The 17,089-nt window shown below is 46.3% G+C and overlaps 1 protein-coding gene across 6 annotated transcripts in view; it reads left to right on the plus strand.

The window, feature by feature from the left end:
- The window catches only part of raraa (retinoic acid receptor, alpha a), a 205,194-nt gene that overhangs the window by 139,550 nt on the left and 48,555 nt on the right, over positions 1–17,089 (plus strand). For 4 of the 6 annotated variants that reach the window (XM_080455504.1, XM_080455507.1, XM_080455505.1 and 1 more), the window contains exon 1: positions 12,660–13,715. The exons of the other annotated variants lie outside the window; for them this stretch is intronic. In XM_080455504.1, the coding sequence (XP_080311630.1) occupies positions 13,532–13,715 (184 nt within the window). In that variant the 5' untranslated portion in view covers positions 12,660–13,531. Of the gene's footprint in view, positions 1–12,659; positions 13,716–17,089 lie in introns of those variants that run through there. 6 annotated transcript variants of the gene reach the window in all.

Genomic DNA, 17,089 nt, shown 5'->3' on the forward strand with positions numbered 1-17,089 from the left:
CACACACACACACACACACACACACACACGCACCGTGACGCACGCACACACACGCAGACACACTCTCTCTCTCTCTCTTTCTTTCTCTCTCACACCACACACTGACCTCAGAAAGACAAATTGCCCATTACACAGCACTTGTCGTTCAAGTGTTTTCCTTCTGCCCACGCTGTCTAGCCGGACATCTCAGGAACCTGTTCGATAAGTGAAACTTCCCTCATCATGTAATCAGTACAAACAATCCTCTGTAACTACTTTAGACATCTGTGATCATAAACTGAATTGACGTTGTCCTGCTTTGATGCAATCCCTCAGTGTTTTAAGCATAATGGCTTCAGTACAAGCCTCAGTGTTATTCATTCCCTGTGTTGCTGTAGCTTAGCATAGTGTAGTACAGCATGGCATTTCCCCATTGTTGTTAGCAAAACCTACCCTTGCGCTAACCATTGGGGCATATCTCCGGCCATTGTGAATTACTGTGAACAGACGAGCGGGGGGGGGTTTGAGGATCACAGCAGATGATGTAAGGCTATCCAGCTGGCCAGACACAACCAGGGGGCCCTAAGGGGGTGGGCAAAGACTGGCAGCATGCCAACCATGCCTACCTAGAGAGAGAGTGAGAAATGGAGGGAAATAATGAGAGCTGGAAACGTGGGATGAGGAAAAAGGACAGAGAATGTAGATGTTTCTTCGAAGTAATGAAGAGTAGCGGGCACGGGAAAGGATAGAGAGATACTGTAGTGTGGGAGAGAGGGAGAGATGGAAGGACGTCTTTGTTGGCTCCTGATGAGCTGCCAGGCCTCCCAGCGGCCCCTCGCACTCCTATTCTCACCTCCCCACATTAGCACGCATTAGTCGCATCATCATCATCTGTGAACGTCATGTGCTTTTTTTTGCACATTATCCTCCGCCCAGCACCTAGATGTATATAAACATGCAAACACTGATGCACATGGATAGAAGTAAACACACACACACACACACACACACACACACACACACACACACACACACACACACACACACACACACACACACACACACACACACTCACACACTTTCCTAGATCGTCAATGAGGCTTAGCCTTTTGCTTCCCGGTGAGGATTGGTGGCGCTTAGGATGGGAAGAGAAGGGATGCTCCAGAGAGATAGAAAAGGCAGAGTGAGAGAATAAGAAAGAGAGAGAAGGAGAGGAGAGGGAGAACAAGGCTCTTCATCATGCTGTCAGCCAGATGCAGCTATAGCCTTAGTGGGGGAATAAAGAGTGTTTTTAAAAGGTGCTGTGAGGTGCAGCGAGGATGAGTCGGATAAATGACTTCTCTTTTTCATTCAAAGAGCCCAGTAAAGCCCACGGGGTCATCATGGGTGGGGCTCCGTCTGTGAGAGAGTGTGTGTGTGTGTGTGTGTGTGTGTGTGTGTGTGTGTGTGTGTGTGTGTGTGTGTGTGTGTGTGTGTGTGTGTGTGTGTGTGTGTGTGTGTGTGTGTGTGTGTGTGTGTGTGTGTGTGTGTGTGTGTGTGTGTGTGTGTGTGTGTGTGTGTAAAGAGTGAAAGAGAAAAAGAGTGTGAGGGGACATTGTGACTGTGTGTGCGTGTCTCAGTTGCTTGCTGCATGGAGAACGCAATGCAAAAAAAAGAAAAACTGACTATTTTTTTTCTCTCCTTTTGGCCACGGCCGACTGACGTTTTGTTGCCGTTGACACCATAACATATTATGTTTTTTTTCTGTGCTGCCCCTTCCCTTTCACCAGCGAGTGGGAAAAGTAATGTAGTTCAGAGGGGGCATGTAAGGTGGAACAATAGGCCCGAAATATTGAATAAAGAGTGAAAGGGAGCAGGGGTACAAATGACAATGGGCCAGAGCCAGTAGTGAGAGGAGAGAGAGAGGGGAGGGAGCCCAGATTGATGATAGATCTCTGCTGGTTAAATATTATCAGGCCTCTTTCTTCATGTATCAAAACCTCCCCTTGGCATCACACAGAGAATGGTGGGGTCTGGGCCGGCTAATGATCTTCCCTTCTGGGCCATTCACTTTTTTTGTAATGCACTATTTACCCACTATTGAGACACTCCTCTCACCGCGCCTTCGCAACACAGATGGTTCGGGTAGCCATAGTGACTGCTGTGCTTTACGCCAGGATCCCCCCCCCCCCACACACACACACACACACACACACACACACACACACAGCCTTTCTATAGGCTTTTGGGTGAAAAAAGTTAAAGTTTTGCCAGAGGTTGATGTGCTGAAAATAGTCCTGAATTACGTTGCCAGTCAGAGTGTTAGTGAAAGAGGAAAAAGAGAATTTCCTGGGAACTTGTTTGTTTGATTTGCTGTGAAATGGAATGGATGAACTGTTCTCATACAGCTCTCTTTCCTCTTCTCCTTATGATTGCTTTATTGAGTTGCTCATCTTCTTGTGACTAAATGAATGACAGTTTTATTTGCCAGTGTCATTCCATTTATACTGAGTCTTCCGAGTGAATGAGAGCCGTGTCATTGAGATGGTAAATATACTGTATAAAGTGTGACTTTTATATGTGACACGCAGTACAGTAGCTTATCTGTGAGTACAGGGCAGATTCATAGAGATGCCATTGGAAAGCAGACCATGTAACAGGCCTCGTGAGTTTCTTTGTGTGTGTGTGTGTGTGTGTGTGTGTGTGTGTGTGTGTGTGTGTGTGTGTGTGTGTGTGTGTGTGTGTGTGTGTGTGTGTGTGTGTGTGTGTGTGTGTGTGTGTGTGTGTGTGTGTGTGTGTGTGTGTGTGTGGGGGAGGGGGGGGGGGGTTTAAGGGCCCCTCCTAAAGTGACATACATACTGTCTTTGTGCCACAGTTGGGACGTAAAGGCTAAGGTAACGAAAATTCCAAGCTTGATATACATTTGTTTCTTTTCTCTGGGTTTTGTCCACTTTACCACAAAGGACGAGGCTGTCCCATCCCCCCACCCCCACCCCCCGACGCCTGTGGGTGCACCGTGGGGACCTTTCAATGTCCTCTTTATTGTGTGAGGCTGCAAAAAAAAAGGGGGGAAAAGGGAGAAGAAGGAGAAAAAAAAAACAGACACAGCTCAATGAAAATCTGTCCCCTGATAGCGCACTTTTCACTGTCAGGGTTGTATCTCCGGCTCTCCAGTTGAAGTTGACCCACGTGCACCTCTGGGAGTTGTGGGCTAAAAGGGCCCCCTCTCATCCAATTAACTCCTCTCTTTCAGGGCGAAGGGGAGAGGGAGAGAGAGAGGGGTGGGTGTGTGTGTGTGTGTGTGTGTGTGTGTGTGTGTGTGTGTGTGTGTGTGTGTGTGTGTGTGTGTGTGTGTGTGTGTGTGTGTGTGTGTGTGTGTGTGTGTGTGTGTGTGTGTGTGTGTGTGTGTGTGTGTGTGTGTGTGTGTGTGTGTGTGTGTGTGTGTGTGGTGACAATGGTGGGGTGAAGACATTCTCTTCTCAACGTCCCACCCCGCTACACTTATACACAGGGAGAAGATTGTAGGTTGCTATCAGAGAGAGAGAGAGAGATGGTGTGTTGCCTGGCGATCTACATTCCCCGCGCACCAACCTTTTGAAATGCTGATGGCACCCCAGCCTCCCCCATCACTCCCCTTTGCTCCTCCATTTAACGTGGTGGAGTCGTCCATTCCATTAGCCCTTCCTTCTCCTCCTCCACCAGGTTAGAATGAGAGCCCCCCCCCAACCCCACCACCATCTCCACCCAGCACCAGATAGAAAGCAGTGTGGGGCAGCGCAGGCATTTGTCATGGCCCTGTCCCCAGCAAGCTGTTGCTCTCTGGAGGGGAGGCCCTTTGTTCTCCCAACCTGCTGGCTAAGCAGGGGGATTTCAGATGTTTCATCCGCGTTCCCACTGGCTCGGCACATTTCACCACCTCATATTAGTGTTCGGGGGGGGGGGGGGGGGGGGGGGGCAGTATACACAAACACACAGGGTGCAATAAAACATAGCAACTTGGGCTGCGATGGAGCCGCAGACGCTTGCGGTCTGGGAGGCCGATGCTGATAGGGTGTGTATGCAGTGGTGTTTTGGTCGCTGCACGGGACACTGCACGGCGTGTGGCCAGTATTTTTTCACGCTCACACGCAGGTACGGCACGGTAATGCAGTCGCGTGCGTGCACGTGCTGTCATTAAAATACCGTACAGCTGAAAAACATAATCACCATTACACCACTTTGTGTATGCAAGGAGGCTAGGTATTTTCCTCTGTCACACATCATGTGTACTGTACACATACGTGTACGCACAAACGTGCAGGTGAGGTTCTGTCCAGAGAACCGTCGACTGGTCATCCCACCCGCATCGCCATTATCCAGCCCCTGGACGCGATCCATGTTGGCTCACACTTGGTCTTTGTGTTAGGGGCAACAATTGATGTGCCCTGCCTGGCGCCTGTGTTTGGCGGGGGGGTGGCTCAAGTGGAGGTCACTTCCCAAGGCGTCATAATGCTTTTGGCTGGGTACAAGACTGAGTAAAATCCACTTAAAACGAACCAGCATAACCCCCTCCCGTTCAGGCCACTACTAGCATCACACTTCTCAATGGGGAACGGGAAGTCGGCCCTCGATGATACTTCAAACTTGAATGAGAGAGAGAGAGGTGAGACGAAGAGGAGGATTGGGGGGGGTGTTAGTGAGCAAAAAAGAAAGCTGCTTTTTAAACCTTGACACACCAGACAGTAGTGCCGTAAGATCTCTGTTAGAGCCAGATGAAATAGCGGGCACCAGCCCAAGACACAGGACAAATCAAAGCCCGGAAGTCTGTTTTGATGAACAGGTGTATGCCATTTTTTTCCCTTCTTCCCTTCTCCCTGGCTCTGTCATTTTCCCACTCTCTCTCTCTCTCTCTCTCTCTCCCTCTCTCTCTCTTTATTTCTTTGTCTCTCACCCTTTCCTCTCCCACTCCCTCTCTCACTGTGGTGAGTCAGCGAAGGTTATAGTCTCAGATAGCCAGACGATCGGAGATCTACGCCTACTGATACGTCTGGTGACATCCAAATTCAATGTAGTGGCTAAAACTGTCCGGGAACAAAATATCTGCATTGGAGAACCAATTCAAAGTCTTTAGGGTGGTCCTTCAAATATAGAAACGGTGACAGTATTGGTTTCCAAAGCAGTAGGCATAGGTTTAGTTAGTGGCCATTCTCGCCACTGTTCTACCCACTACATTGAATTTAGCTATCAACAGAGGTATCCCTGAGATCTCTGATCGTCTGACTACGTGAGACTAGCGAGGGCTAGACTAGACCGCAGTTGAGAGAGTCACATTTTCACACTTTCAAATGAACACCCAGGGTTGTGTCGTGCACACGGCCTTACAAATTTGGAGATCCAGTTGTAATTTATGTCGACGAGGTCCCACTGGGCCGTTAGCTCTTGCCAGCCCCTGCCTACCTCTCTTCCTTCCTCTCCTTCCTCTCTGCCCCTGTGTTTTCCTGCGTCATGATGTAATCATCCTTCTCCTTGGCTAGCATGCAACCCCCCCCCCCCCCCCAATCACTAGAGGTGTGCTTCTAGACATATTCTCCCTTATCTTAACTTTAGCTCTTTCCATAGCTCCTTCACTCTGTTGTTTGTTTGTTAGTTCATGTTTTAGCTCTTCCAGTGTCTGCCTCCCCCCTCCTCACCCTCTCTTCATTTATCATTCTGGGATCTTTCCTTTCTTGCTGGATAAAAATCGGCGCTCTGTCCATTTGTGTGCACTAGCTCCTCTCTGTCCCTGACAGCTAATGGGAGGCCATTCTAGTCTTGGCTGAGCTATATTGAAATCTCCTTCCTCCAGGGCAACATCCATAGCCTTTTTCTCTTGATTTGCTGAATGATGGACTCAGGGGTAAAGGAACATAAACCTAATGATCATTGGCTGAGATGGGCTGTCTAACTGGAGGTCGTTGAGCGTCGGCAATTACAAGACATCCAATAGGCCATGCCCTGCACTCTCTCTCTCTCTTCTGTCTTCTTCTCACTGTCTCACTTTACCCTCTCCCTTCGTTCTTAATCTCTCCCTATATTTCTCTCCATCTCTCACCTCTCTTCTTTCCAACCTTCTCTTCTTCTCACATCTATGTCTTTCCTTCTCTTTTCTCTTCATCTCTATCTTTTCTAACTCTCTCATTTCCTCTTGGCCTCTCTACCTCTGCCCACCTTCTTTCTTTGTCTCTCCCTCTCTCCGTCAGCCCCCTGCCCCGCCCCACCTCCTCCCTTACTGAGGTATTTCCAGAATGCCGCCGGTTGTGATGGATTTACGAGCAGCCCATACTTTGGTAAACACCGATGGCGGCCGTCTTTGTCCTCTTCGCTGCCAGTGATATAGCGATGCCCTCCCCCCCGCCCCCTCCCATAAAAAATGGGGAAAACCAGGTTACGGCCACCATAGAGCCAGGCCAAACAATAAAAGGCTTTATGGGCAGATATGGGCCTGTACATAAACGCCGGAATCTGCTGTCGGAAGGGGACATTAAAGGGGTAATGACACAGGGAGAGCGTTCACAAAGATCTCCCACACACGTACGCACGCACGCACGCACGCACGCACGCACGCACGCACGCACGCACGCACACACACACACACACACACACTCGCGCACACACAACCTTTGCAAGAGACATGCACGCAGACACACATTGGAGAGAGTGAGCCTCTAATGCTGGGATCTATAGAACAGATGAACTGTGGCTCAGGATGTGCTCAGTGTATGTCTCTGTGTGTGTCAGAAAGGGACAGAATGTCGGTATGTGTGTGTGTGTGTGTGTGTTAAAGGGAGAGAAGGGGTGTGTGTGTGTCTGATAGATCCCATAGTAGGGACGTGAAAGCAGTGCGGTGGTGTCCATCGATAGCCTGCTCAGAGGGCAAGGTCCTTCTTTACACATCAGCTCACTGTCAGACAGAGAGAGCACAGCTGCTAGGCTTGACTGTACGAGCGGCACAAACCCAGCTGTGTAAACACACACACACACACACACACACACACACACACACACACCACACACACACACACACACACACACACACACACACACACACACACACACACAAATGGATGGTGGCGGGGGAACAGTGTGATAAGCTGTGTTACACATACACACATGTGCGCACACACACATACACACACAAAACACTCATGAGGAAGAGGAAGTTGGCAGCGGAGTCAGTCCATGACAGCAATGTGTGTGTCTGTGTGCACGTGTGTGTGTGGGGATTAGGATGCTGAGCTACCAGTTGTGGGCTAATGCTGTCATCGACATGCTTTCCTCTCTCTCCCACTTGACACAGCTTGACAGAGACACACACAATCACTCTGCCTCTCTGTCTCTCTCTCTCCCTCTCAAATTAGAACACATTTCATCTCCTTAAAGCTGTCCTCTCTCTCTCTCTCTCTCTCTCTCTGTCTCTCTCTCTCTCTCCTCTCCTCTCTCTCTCTCTCTCTCTCTCTCTCTCTCTCTCTCTCTCTCTCCTCTCTTGCTCTCTCTCTCTCCTCTCTGTCTCTCTCTCTCCCCCCACTGTCCCGCCTTATTAGGATGCCGGGTAAGATTTAGGAAAGATGGAGGCTCGTCTCAATTTCTTTTATCGTCCGGGCATTAGCCATCTGCTGGCACTTGTGCATGAGAACGGGGAATGGGGGTAAGATTGGGTGCGGTGAGCGAGGTCAAGAGAGGACTGTGTTATAGTTCCCAATCCTTTTCATGCCAAAGATCCTACAGAGATAGCCTTCATGCATTAGGATATGCCCACATTTGATACGTTTTGTCCCACAGACTTCTACGAAAAGATTGTTGTTGCCTAATATGATTCTACGTAGAATCTATACACTAGGTTTGGAGCTGATTGTTTAGGGAAATGAAAGTCATCAAAATAGTCGTGCTGAACACATAAGTAAGTTGAAATCACTAAATGAATTGTTCATTTTGCCAAGGAGCCTCATGGGACCTTCTCAAGGGCCTCTTGGCAGGCCCTCAAACCCCAGTTTGGAACATTGCACTAACCATTATGGTGGACAGGGATTCCAAAATGAGTTCCCGGACTGCCCTGACTCAAAGATGTCTGGTCTTATCTGGTCAGGCGATATCTTCACCCACGTGAAGTGTTGTCCGAAGTGATAAGGCCAGTCTCGCCTTTGTTTGCTTTAGCCTTTATCCAGTTTAGACCTGGTCACTGATACCTGGTCAGAGTTTGACTAACGTCTCTGTGACTTTCACAGAATTTGATTGTGTTCAGGTTTTGTTCGAAAACGCACCAAATAATGAAGAACACTCCAATAAAGACCCCCCCTGTGTCAAACACATTACACAGGAAGTGACCATAGCTAGGGAGACCCGGGAAAAAAAGCATGATACAAGAGTCGAGGGACAGCTGATTGCAGATGTTGATGGATTCTTTCCAGAATCCTTTCCAAACGTTTAACTTTTTTTAAATGTTATATATATATATTTAAAAGAAGTAAAAATAGCAGATCTACAAGCTCACAACATGTAGCATCACGACGCATTGTGAGCTTGTAGATCAGCTATTTCCGCTATCCACTGTATGACAAAGCATAGGGCATACAGTAAGTGGTAGAAAAAAACTAAACAAAAAACTCTTCTGCTGCTTCATCTTGACTGAGCTCTCAATCGCCAGTGGAGTTGAGCTTGGGGTTGTGCGTTTGCCAAGGGAGCCCCTTTTCAACCTCTTTTATCACACGCAATAAGCCAAATGACATAATGACCTATTGTTTGTTCTAACCTGTCAGCTCATCTCCTTGGGGGGAGGAAGGGCGAAGGATTTTTTTTTTTAACTGCTTCCTAACGCCCCCGATTGGGGCAGAGAAGAGAGAAGAGAGGAGGCAGTAAAAATAGTTTGACACCCTCAAGGTCCAGCCTGCAATCTCCTCTCCACCCACTCTCATAAACCTCTTTGAATTCTCTCTTAAAACTCTCTCTCTCTCTCTCTCTTTCTCTCTCTCTCTCTCTCTCTCTCTCTCTCGTCTTTTTCTTCATCACCCCACCTCCTTCTCCACCAGTCTATCCCCATCCGTTCGCTATTCCAATGTTCCCCACCAATCAGGACACTATGTTTATGTTTACCCATCATTATATCGCTTTACTATTTGCTCTTACATAACCTGCAAGCTCTGTTAGGGTATCAATGTCTGAATTCTGCTTCAATCAAGCCTTTCCATTGGTTCTCCAGGTTTTTTTGCATCATGCCTTTGGAGCGCTATGCCATAGTGACACATCTCTCTCTCTGGGTATCCTATCTACCACAGTACGTTCCTGTGTTGCTCAGGAGGAGTGCTTATTGAGGCTGCAACTGGCTGTCTGGGCTCTCTCTCTCACACACGCGCGCTCACGCACGCACTCTTTTTCTGTTTCTCTATTGTGTCGTCACACAGCCATTCTGACATGTGCCAGAAGCCACTGGGCACTTTCACTTAACCTCTAACTGGCTATGCCTGGCTCCAATTGACTCACATTAAGTGCGTGTGTATGTCGACATACTGTGTGTGTGTGTTTGTGTTTGTGTTTGTGTGAGTATGACAAGCTTCTCTCCCACACCTCCGCATGTCAAAATAAGGCCGCCGTTGCAAACTTGGCTCATTCAACTGGCGGGCACAGATATGACTGGGCACCACCTGGCACCACGCCAGCTCCCTCAGCAACACCCTCTGCCTTCCTCTCTCTTTCACACCCACTCCACCCTGTTTCCTTTCCTCTCTCTCACACAAAAAAAGTGTCCTGAATTAATTGTAAATAAATAAATACATAAGTAAGTAAATGAATGAATAAATAAATAAATAAATGAGAATAATTCTATTTGCTTATTTAGCTATTTTCACCCTCCCCCTTTGTTGTAATAAACAGTGATCAATACTCCGCTATCTCTCAGACTCTGACTGTGTAATCACAGGCTAACTGAGAGAATGAATGCCCCCCCCCCCCCCCCCCGCCCCCCTGGAGAAGAAAACAGAGCCTCGGAAAATTAGCATTTTCTGACAGCCATTACTCAGTGGGCTAATCCTGTCAAGGAATGTGTGGCTATGCTATCAGTGCAGGCTGGTGTGGGGGGGGGGGGGGCTCCACTCTGGGTTCTCCTTATCAGGCAGAGTAAACACACAGGGGTCTGCATTCAATAATGTGTCACAGTCAAAGGAGAGGTTGCAGGGACAGCGTAGGCCAGGCCCCCTCAACCCCTTGCTGGGCTTCATTACAGATAATCCCACCTCCTGACACCTTGCTGCTCCGACCCAGCCGTGACCTGCGGCTCAGGTGTAGGGCAGGCCCTGCAGGTCACTGTAAGTGTAATGTACCACTTGTGAAGTCAGGTGGGGGCGGCCGGCGAGACACCGTTTAAGGCCGCAGTGTCACTAACTTTGCAACATAAATCTATATTAACCTACAAATACATATAATGACATTGTGTGTATTGCTATAATTATTGTTCTATTGTTTTCTGAATCACCTGTCATGGGAATGTAATATTCAGGCTAGGTATGTAAATTACAGTATGATAGCTTTGGCACTGACTGGTGCATGACACACACAGCTGTGTGCCTGCTGAACGAGTTGCAACAATGTTGCATGGAATGTCACAGAGAGGATAGGTGGAGGGAGTAATTGCCTGCATTAATAAGGAGTTGATGCAATATGCCAGTGGTTCTCAACCATTGGTCCGGGAACCAGGTGGTCCCTAGCTAAATGATGGAGAGTTGGTAACCAAATGGACCCTTATAGATCTTTAACTCTTGAGAGTGTAAAATTACACTAATTGTACACTCTCAAGAGTTAAATTATTGTTAAACATCTGCATTACTTAAAGGGATACTTCACTTTCACATAAAATAAACATTAAAGAAATATATTTAAAAAAAATTAAAGAAGTTATGGCAAAATAAAGGCCCCCTCACACATTAGTAGGACACTCTAATGCGTGAGGGGGCCGTGATTTTTCCATTACTTTTTTCATTTATTTTTAATATATTTTTTAAATGTTTATTTTATGTGAAAGTGAAGTATCCCTTTAATTAAATAAGTGTTATTTTTATCAATGTTTGCCTGTTATCTCTTCTATGGTACCACATCAATACGGCATGGAATTGTGGACAAAATCGTATCCAACGATAACAAAATATTCTGTCTTGGGTCTTGATATGAAAATGGTTGAAAACCACTGCAATATGCCATTCAGGGAAGCAGTGAAACTAACTGCACTGTGACTGATGCAGGGGGGGGGGGGGGTAAAAGTTATGTCTCACTTAGACCTATCATTACTTGTTGACTTTGCAACTTTCCTTACTGTCTGTGGCATGGCAATGGCATGGGGCAGTGAGGTTTGCAGGACTTGTTGAAAACTGTGATTGTGTTTTATTGGGTTGTAGTACAAGGTGGGAAACCTTGAACGGTGTACGATGAGAGAGGTAGAACAGCAAGTTGGAGTCACCGTGTGGGTCATTTGGAGGTGAGGCTGCCTACTTTCCATGGGGTTCAGGAAAAGTTCAGCCGCATAGCATTAGGCAAATTAGCGAGACAGTGGTCTGGGGGAGCGAAACTAGGGAGGGTATAGGCGACGATGAGAGCAGGGGAAACAAGGGGTAACCGGAAGACTCGTCCCAAATCACGCTCGCCCCCATTTTTTTTTCGCGGACCAGTGGTTCTTGTATTTGTTTTACTGAGGATAAGGTTAGAAATAAGTTTAGGGTTAGGCATAGTTTTACTGAGGTTAAGTTTAGGAATAAGGTTAGGTTTTGGCACCGTTATACTGAGGTTACTTTTAGGAATAAAGTTAGGTTTTTAGGCATAGTTTACGGAGGTTACGTTTAGGAATACCCGGTGAATACCGCCGGATTTGCCCCAGGGCGACTGTGTTTTGGTGCGAGCGTTCGAGCAAGGTCGCATTAGTTGGGAAGGAGGAGCCCCAAAATAAAAGAGTGAGAGATTGAATTCTCAAGAACGAGTGTCAGTCTGCTTGAAGGCACTCAATTATGCTCATGAACTCTGCTGCAAAGATATGAAAGACTCATTACTCTCTGCTGCTTATATAACTTAATTGTGTCCTTCGATACGTTTCCTATTTAAAGTCCCCCGCACCTCACTATGAGGGAATGCGACGGGCTCTCCTCTGTGTTTTTGGGGGTGATGTCTCTGAAGGGGTTAAACGCGGGCGGAGCTACGCATGAAAGACAGCGTTGCCATGTCCGCTTATTATAAGCGATTTTGGGCTTGTTTTTCTGTGAAGTTGCTTGTAAATATTGTTGGTTGCGGCTTTTTGGGCTTATTTCTAAAGTGTCGTTGCTTATTTAGGCTTGTTTCCAATTGTTTTAATTATTATTTAAACCAGTGGTTCACCAATATTTTCATGAAAAAAAATTGTGCCAGGGAGCATTTGTGTTAACTTGTTAGAATGTTATCCCCCCCCCTAATATTCCACATTTTACATAGTTTTTGAAAATAACAAACGTTGTGAGCTTGTAGATCTGCTTTTTCAAATAGCTGATGTAGCCTATATATAGGTTCAAACAAAGTGTTCATGTGTCCCACAGTTGCTTCTTTTGGGCTTGTTTTCCTAGACCTCGTTGCTTGTTTCTCTCTCAAAACCTGGCAACACTGATGAAAGAGAACGGCCCGGCGGGGCGGAGCCAATGCTTCCCAGCTGCTGTGCCTTGTCACATTCTGCACAGCACAACACAACACACACACCACAGCCGCACGATTTAATGTGTGGGAAAGGATCTGTGTGCACAGCCCCAAAAATATAAACAAAACGCGCTGAATGAATGTTTCATGTGAACCCCGGATCTATTATTATCAAAGGGAAAAGACCAGTGCCAGTGTTGTTATAGGGAAACAAGAAGTGGATCCGTGGACAGACAGATCTAACAGATCTGGTCCACCCGAGGCGAGCTCATACGGGACAATCGGTCACATCCCAGAGGACACCCTGCTGCAACTCCACGGAACCTCTCTCTGTCTGTGGTCTCGGGGCTGTCGCCTCGATCGTCCACACACACATTTTTTTGTAGTGTTAGTAATGCCGTGGACCTGGAGATTAACGATTTTTTTTCATTGGATTTAATTTTCATTTAATTTTTTTTGGATGCGAGCTCAGATGTTGCTGTCTAATATTTTAGCCAGGCCGAATTTGGGCTGATATTTTGGTGCTGAAGTTATTCGGGATCGGGATTTTTTTCCCCGATCTAACCATTCTTCACACCCCAAGCGACAGTCTACTTTAATAGGACATCATGTTGACCATTTTCTTGAATTATGTTTTCAAATTGATCGCGGCTGATTAGGACATACATTTCAGACACTCAGTTCTGTGTAGCACGGCCAGTTTTTCCCATGCAACGCAACGGAAAAAAAGAAGAACACAGAACCTTCGAATGAATGACTCATTTTTGTGTGGATTTATGACTTTTCTCCCCTATTTAATGCAGTTTCCCCCGTTTATCACCCGCCGTTCTACCTCTACCGGTGGCGATCTGAAACCCCCAGGGCTGCTGGTGCTCACATTTTTTAAGATTATTCCTCCTATTTGATAATAATCCCCCCCCGTATGATGTATGAGAGTGTGGACGTGGTGGGACTGAACCCCAGCCCGAACCCGTTCCTGATGATGGATTACTACAACCAGAGCCGAGGATGCCTGATCCCGGAGAAAGGCGGACTGGTGCCCGGCGGAGCGCCGCATCCCTACAGCACGTCCATCAGGAACCAGCACTGGAACGGCTCCAATCACTGTAGGTGGCGTTTTCACCAGTGTTGCCATGTCCGCGTATCAGAAGCGACTTTGTGGGCTTGTTTTTCTGCGAAGTCGCTTGTAAATATTGGTGGTTGGTGGGTTTTTTTGGGCTTTTTTCTAAAGTGTAAGTTGCTTATTTGGGCTGGTTTCTTAATGTTGTTTAAAACCAGTGGTTCTCTCAAACATTTTAATGGCAAGGGACCCCCAAATTAATATGTATTTGTCCGCAGACCCCCCCCCCCCGCCTTCTGAAAATATGTTGTGCCATAGACCCACCCCCCCATACAAGATTTGTGTGGATTTGGAAAATATTCCACAATTTTCACTTTAAAAAAATATATTTTTCTTTGAAAATAGCAGATGTATGCGGTGACGTGTTGTGAGCTTGTAGATTAGACATAATGGGTGTTTAAAGTGTTCATGTGGCTTCTTTTGGGCTTGTTTTCATAAACCTGGTTGCTTCTTTCTCTCGCAAAATGTGGCAACATTGGTTAAGTTCAGTTCACACACAAAAACACACCTCTTGTCCCACCTCACTACTATGTTTCTGCCCTTTTGGGGGATTGTGGTTTTAATTGTCCACGATTGAAAAGAAAAAAAAATTAAACAAGACAATATTTAGTGACTGTCTACAATCGTGCAACGGTTATTACTATGTTATTAGAATCGTTTGTTCATTGTAGAAAGTGTGCCGAAATGCCACCCAACAGCACTGTGTATTATCAACATCATGCAGCTTCATAGCTGCATTATAGTTGACCCACTTTTCCTCTCTCTCTCCCCCTCGCTTTCTTCTTTACGATCAACATGTATCTTTTTCAACGAAACCTTCAGCGCAAACTTGAGCTTTCTGTGATCTGATCTAGGCCACGTTAAATATGCACTTAATAAACAACATTTTTTTTTGCAAGCCATGCCAACGTTAATAAGATCAAACTTTCCTGCTGGCGTTATCCCTGGATTCCTGTGGTAATCTGGATAGCCTAGATCCAACTGCTGCACACACGCTCACAGTCCAACATATTTATTTATCTGTCTATTTCTCTCTATATTTATATCAAAAAATGTCCGCTTTATTGGCAGTCACTCACTAGTCATTCTAGACATTCTTTAGTTATTGATTTATGACTTACACTGGCTCCGTTAAAACATGGACTGTCAGATTTTACAATTATGTGTCATGGGGTTAGAAGTCAGATATAATTGATTAAATATATATTTTCTTATTACATTACTGTCTGTCAAATAGGTGTGAATGCGTAAAAATAGAATAGCAATATCTGTTCAATTGTGACGCCTACTCTTGGTAGAATATGAACAGCGCTTTCTTCGTCAAAACCCAGCCATCTGTTTTGTCTAGTAGTTGTTTGTCTTGGGTTAAGTAACCAAAGCCGGCCAAGAGAAATATCCTGACTGTTTTTGTTCACTGAATTGACACTATATCTGCTGCCCTGAGAGATAGTTTTATTGCAACAACAAAGTATCATTGAGGGCTCTTTACCATTCTTCACCTCAAAGGGGCTAGTCAGCACAAAGCATGCCATGCCTTTATAGTCGAGATGGCTCTGTTGTCTTTCACAGCTCAGGGAGAGCAAAAGCCAGGAATCTCCACAGGCTCTTAAGGGCTAATTTCCTCCCCATCTCAGGACCATAGAAAACACACGACAAAGGGGAAACCCAAGCAGGAATTACTAATGTTTGGCAGTATCAACAAACAAATGCGCACGCAACTTTTTTTCTTCATTTATTTGCACAGTAGCCTCTGCTCTAAAACATTTTTGAAGGCACTTTCTCTCTCCCAAGTCAGACAAGACCAGAAAAATTCCTTTGGTGCAAAGCTGCATATAAATCACAGACAGGGACATGTCACGCATGCAGTCGGCGTCCTTTTTCTTTTCTTTCCCCCCCCAAAAGGTCATGTCACTGTAGCCCAAGTCAGGCCCTTTTCAACGCAGACATTTGGGTGAAGCAACTTTCAAGAGAACCATTTATTGTACCAGCCAGCCAGACAGCTCCAGAGGCAGCATTGATTCAAACCATGTGAGCTAATCTAAGGGAGGCTTGGAGGGCGGGGGACCCGGGGACCAGGAAGAGACCTCTGAACCCTAGCGCGGCTCCACATTGTTTTGCTCATCGTTCGGAGTTGGAAACGAGGTGTGTGGTGGGGGTGGGGGGCAGCTCAGGGGGGGGTAGCGTAGCTCGTCCCTGCCTTACTGCCTGAATGTGATAAAAAATTTAGTGCACGATGGGGGAGATGGGAAGAGAGAGGGAGGTGGGGGGGGGGGTGAGGGGCAACATCCTTTAGTGTTGTCACGTGGCGTGCAGGCTTATTGGATCACGGGGGCAGAAAACAAAACAGAACAAGATTCTTCTCCTCTTCCACCCCCTCTCCTCCTCCTCCTTATAGCGCAGAAATCCAAACTAGCCAGGCGAGAGAGAGAGAGAATGAGAGACAGTCCAACGACATCTGCTGGTTTTTTATCTATTTCTGGTCTCCTTTTTTCTCTGGTCTGTAAACTGAACTTTAGGCAGTAGTCCCATGTATCATGGTATATGTTTTTCAGCACGTGGGTTTGGAAGCAGATTGTAGGTAGGAGTTAAACTTTTCCCTTTTGGTCCTTCATGGGTTGTCCTTTTATTTTGTTTCTTTCTTTGCTCTCTCTTTCAACCACTCCATGCTGAATCTAACTACTCATTACAGTGCTCCCCAGAAGAGCGCTCTGGCTCCCTGAGTGCACTCACTGACATCGTCACTGGAGTTAAACTGGCCCAAAACCTACCTCCCGGAGCCATAAGTGGCCAGGCAGAAAGCCAGATCATATGGACACTGTTTATTCCCAGTGGCATTGGCTCTTTCAAAGAAGCTCCCCTTTCCAGCTGTCACAACTATTTCTTTCCAGGCTCTGTCAGTGGGATTCTGTCCAATCATGAGCCGTGTCAACAGGCCACTTGTAATCTTACTGTTCTGGGCTGCATAACATTGACACAAAATAATTGTATTTGGCTGAATGTGATGATTGTTTGTGATGTGCTAGTTGTGATATACACAAGGAAACGGATTTGTTTAAAAGAATATGCTTCAAGCACTTAAACCCCATTTCATAAATGGCAAAAATAGACAATCTATAAGCTCACATGTTACGTTAAAAGCTTGTAGATTTGTTATTTTCACTACTTTTGAAAATGTCTGACAATTCGAAAAATGGCCAAAATAGGGACGCCAGGTTGGAAGTGGTTTACAACGCTCGAAAAAGCAACTTGGCAGTGGAATATGAGGTGCTGATTTTTAGAAAATGTTCCGTGTGGTAAAAGTGAACGCTTCTCTCCAACATGTAACTTGATTTTTAGTCCGGGGATTTGCACAACACCAGA

Source organism: Gymnoscopelus braueri (genome assembly GCF_963280865.1).
Source record: "Gymnoscopelus braueri genome assembly, chromosome: 17".
In the NCBI taxonomy this organism is placed as follows: domain Eukaryota; kingdom Metazoa; phylum Chordata; class Actinopteri; order Myctophiformes; family Myctophidae; genus Gymnoscopelus; species Gymnoscopelus braueri.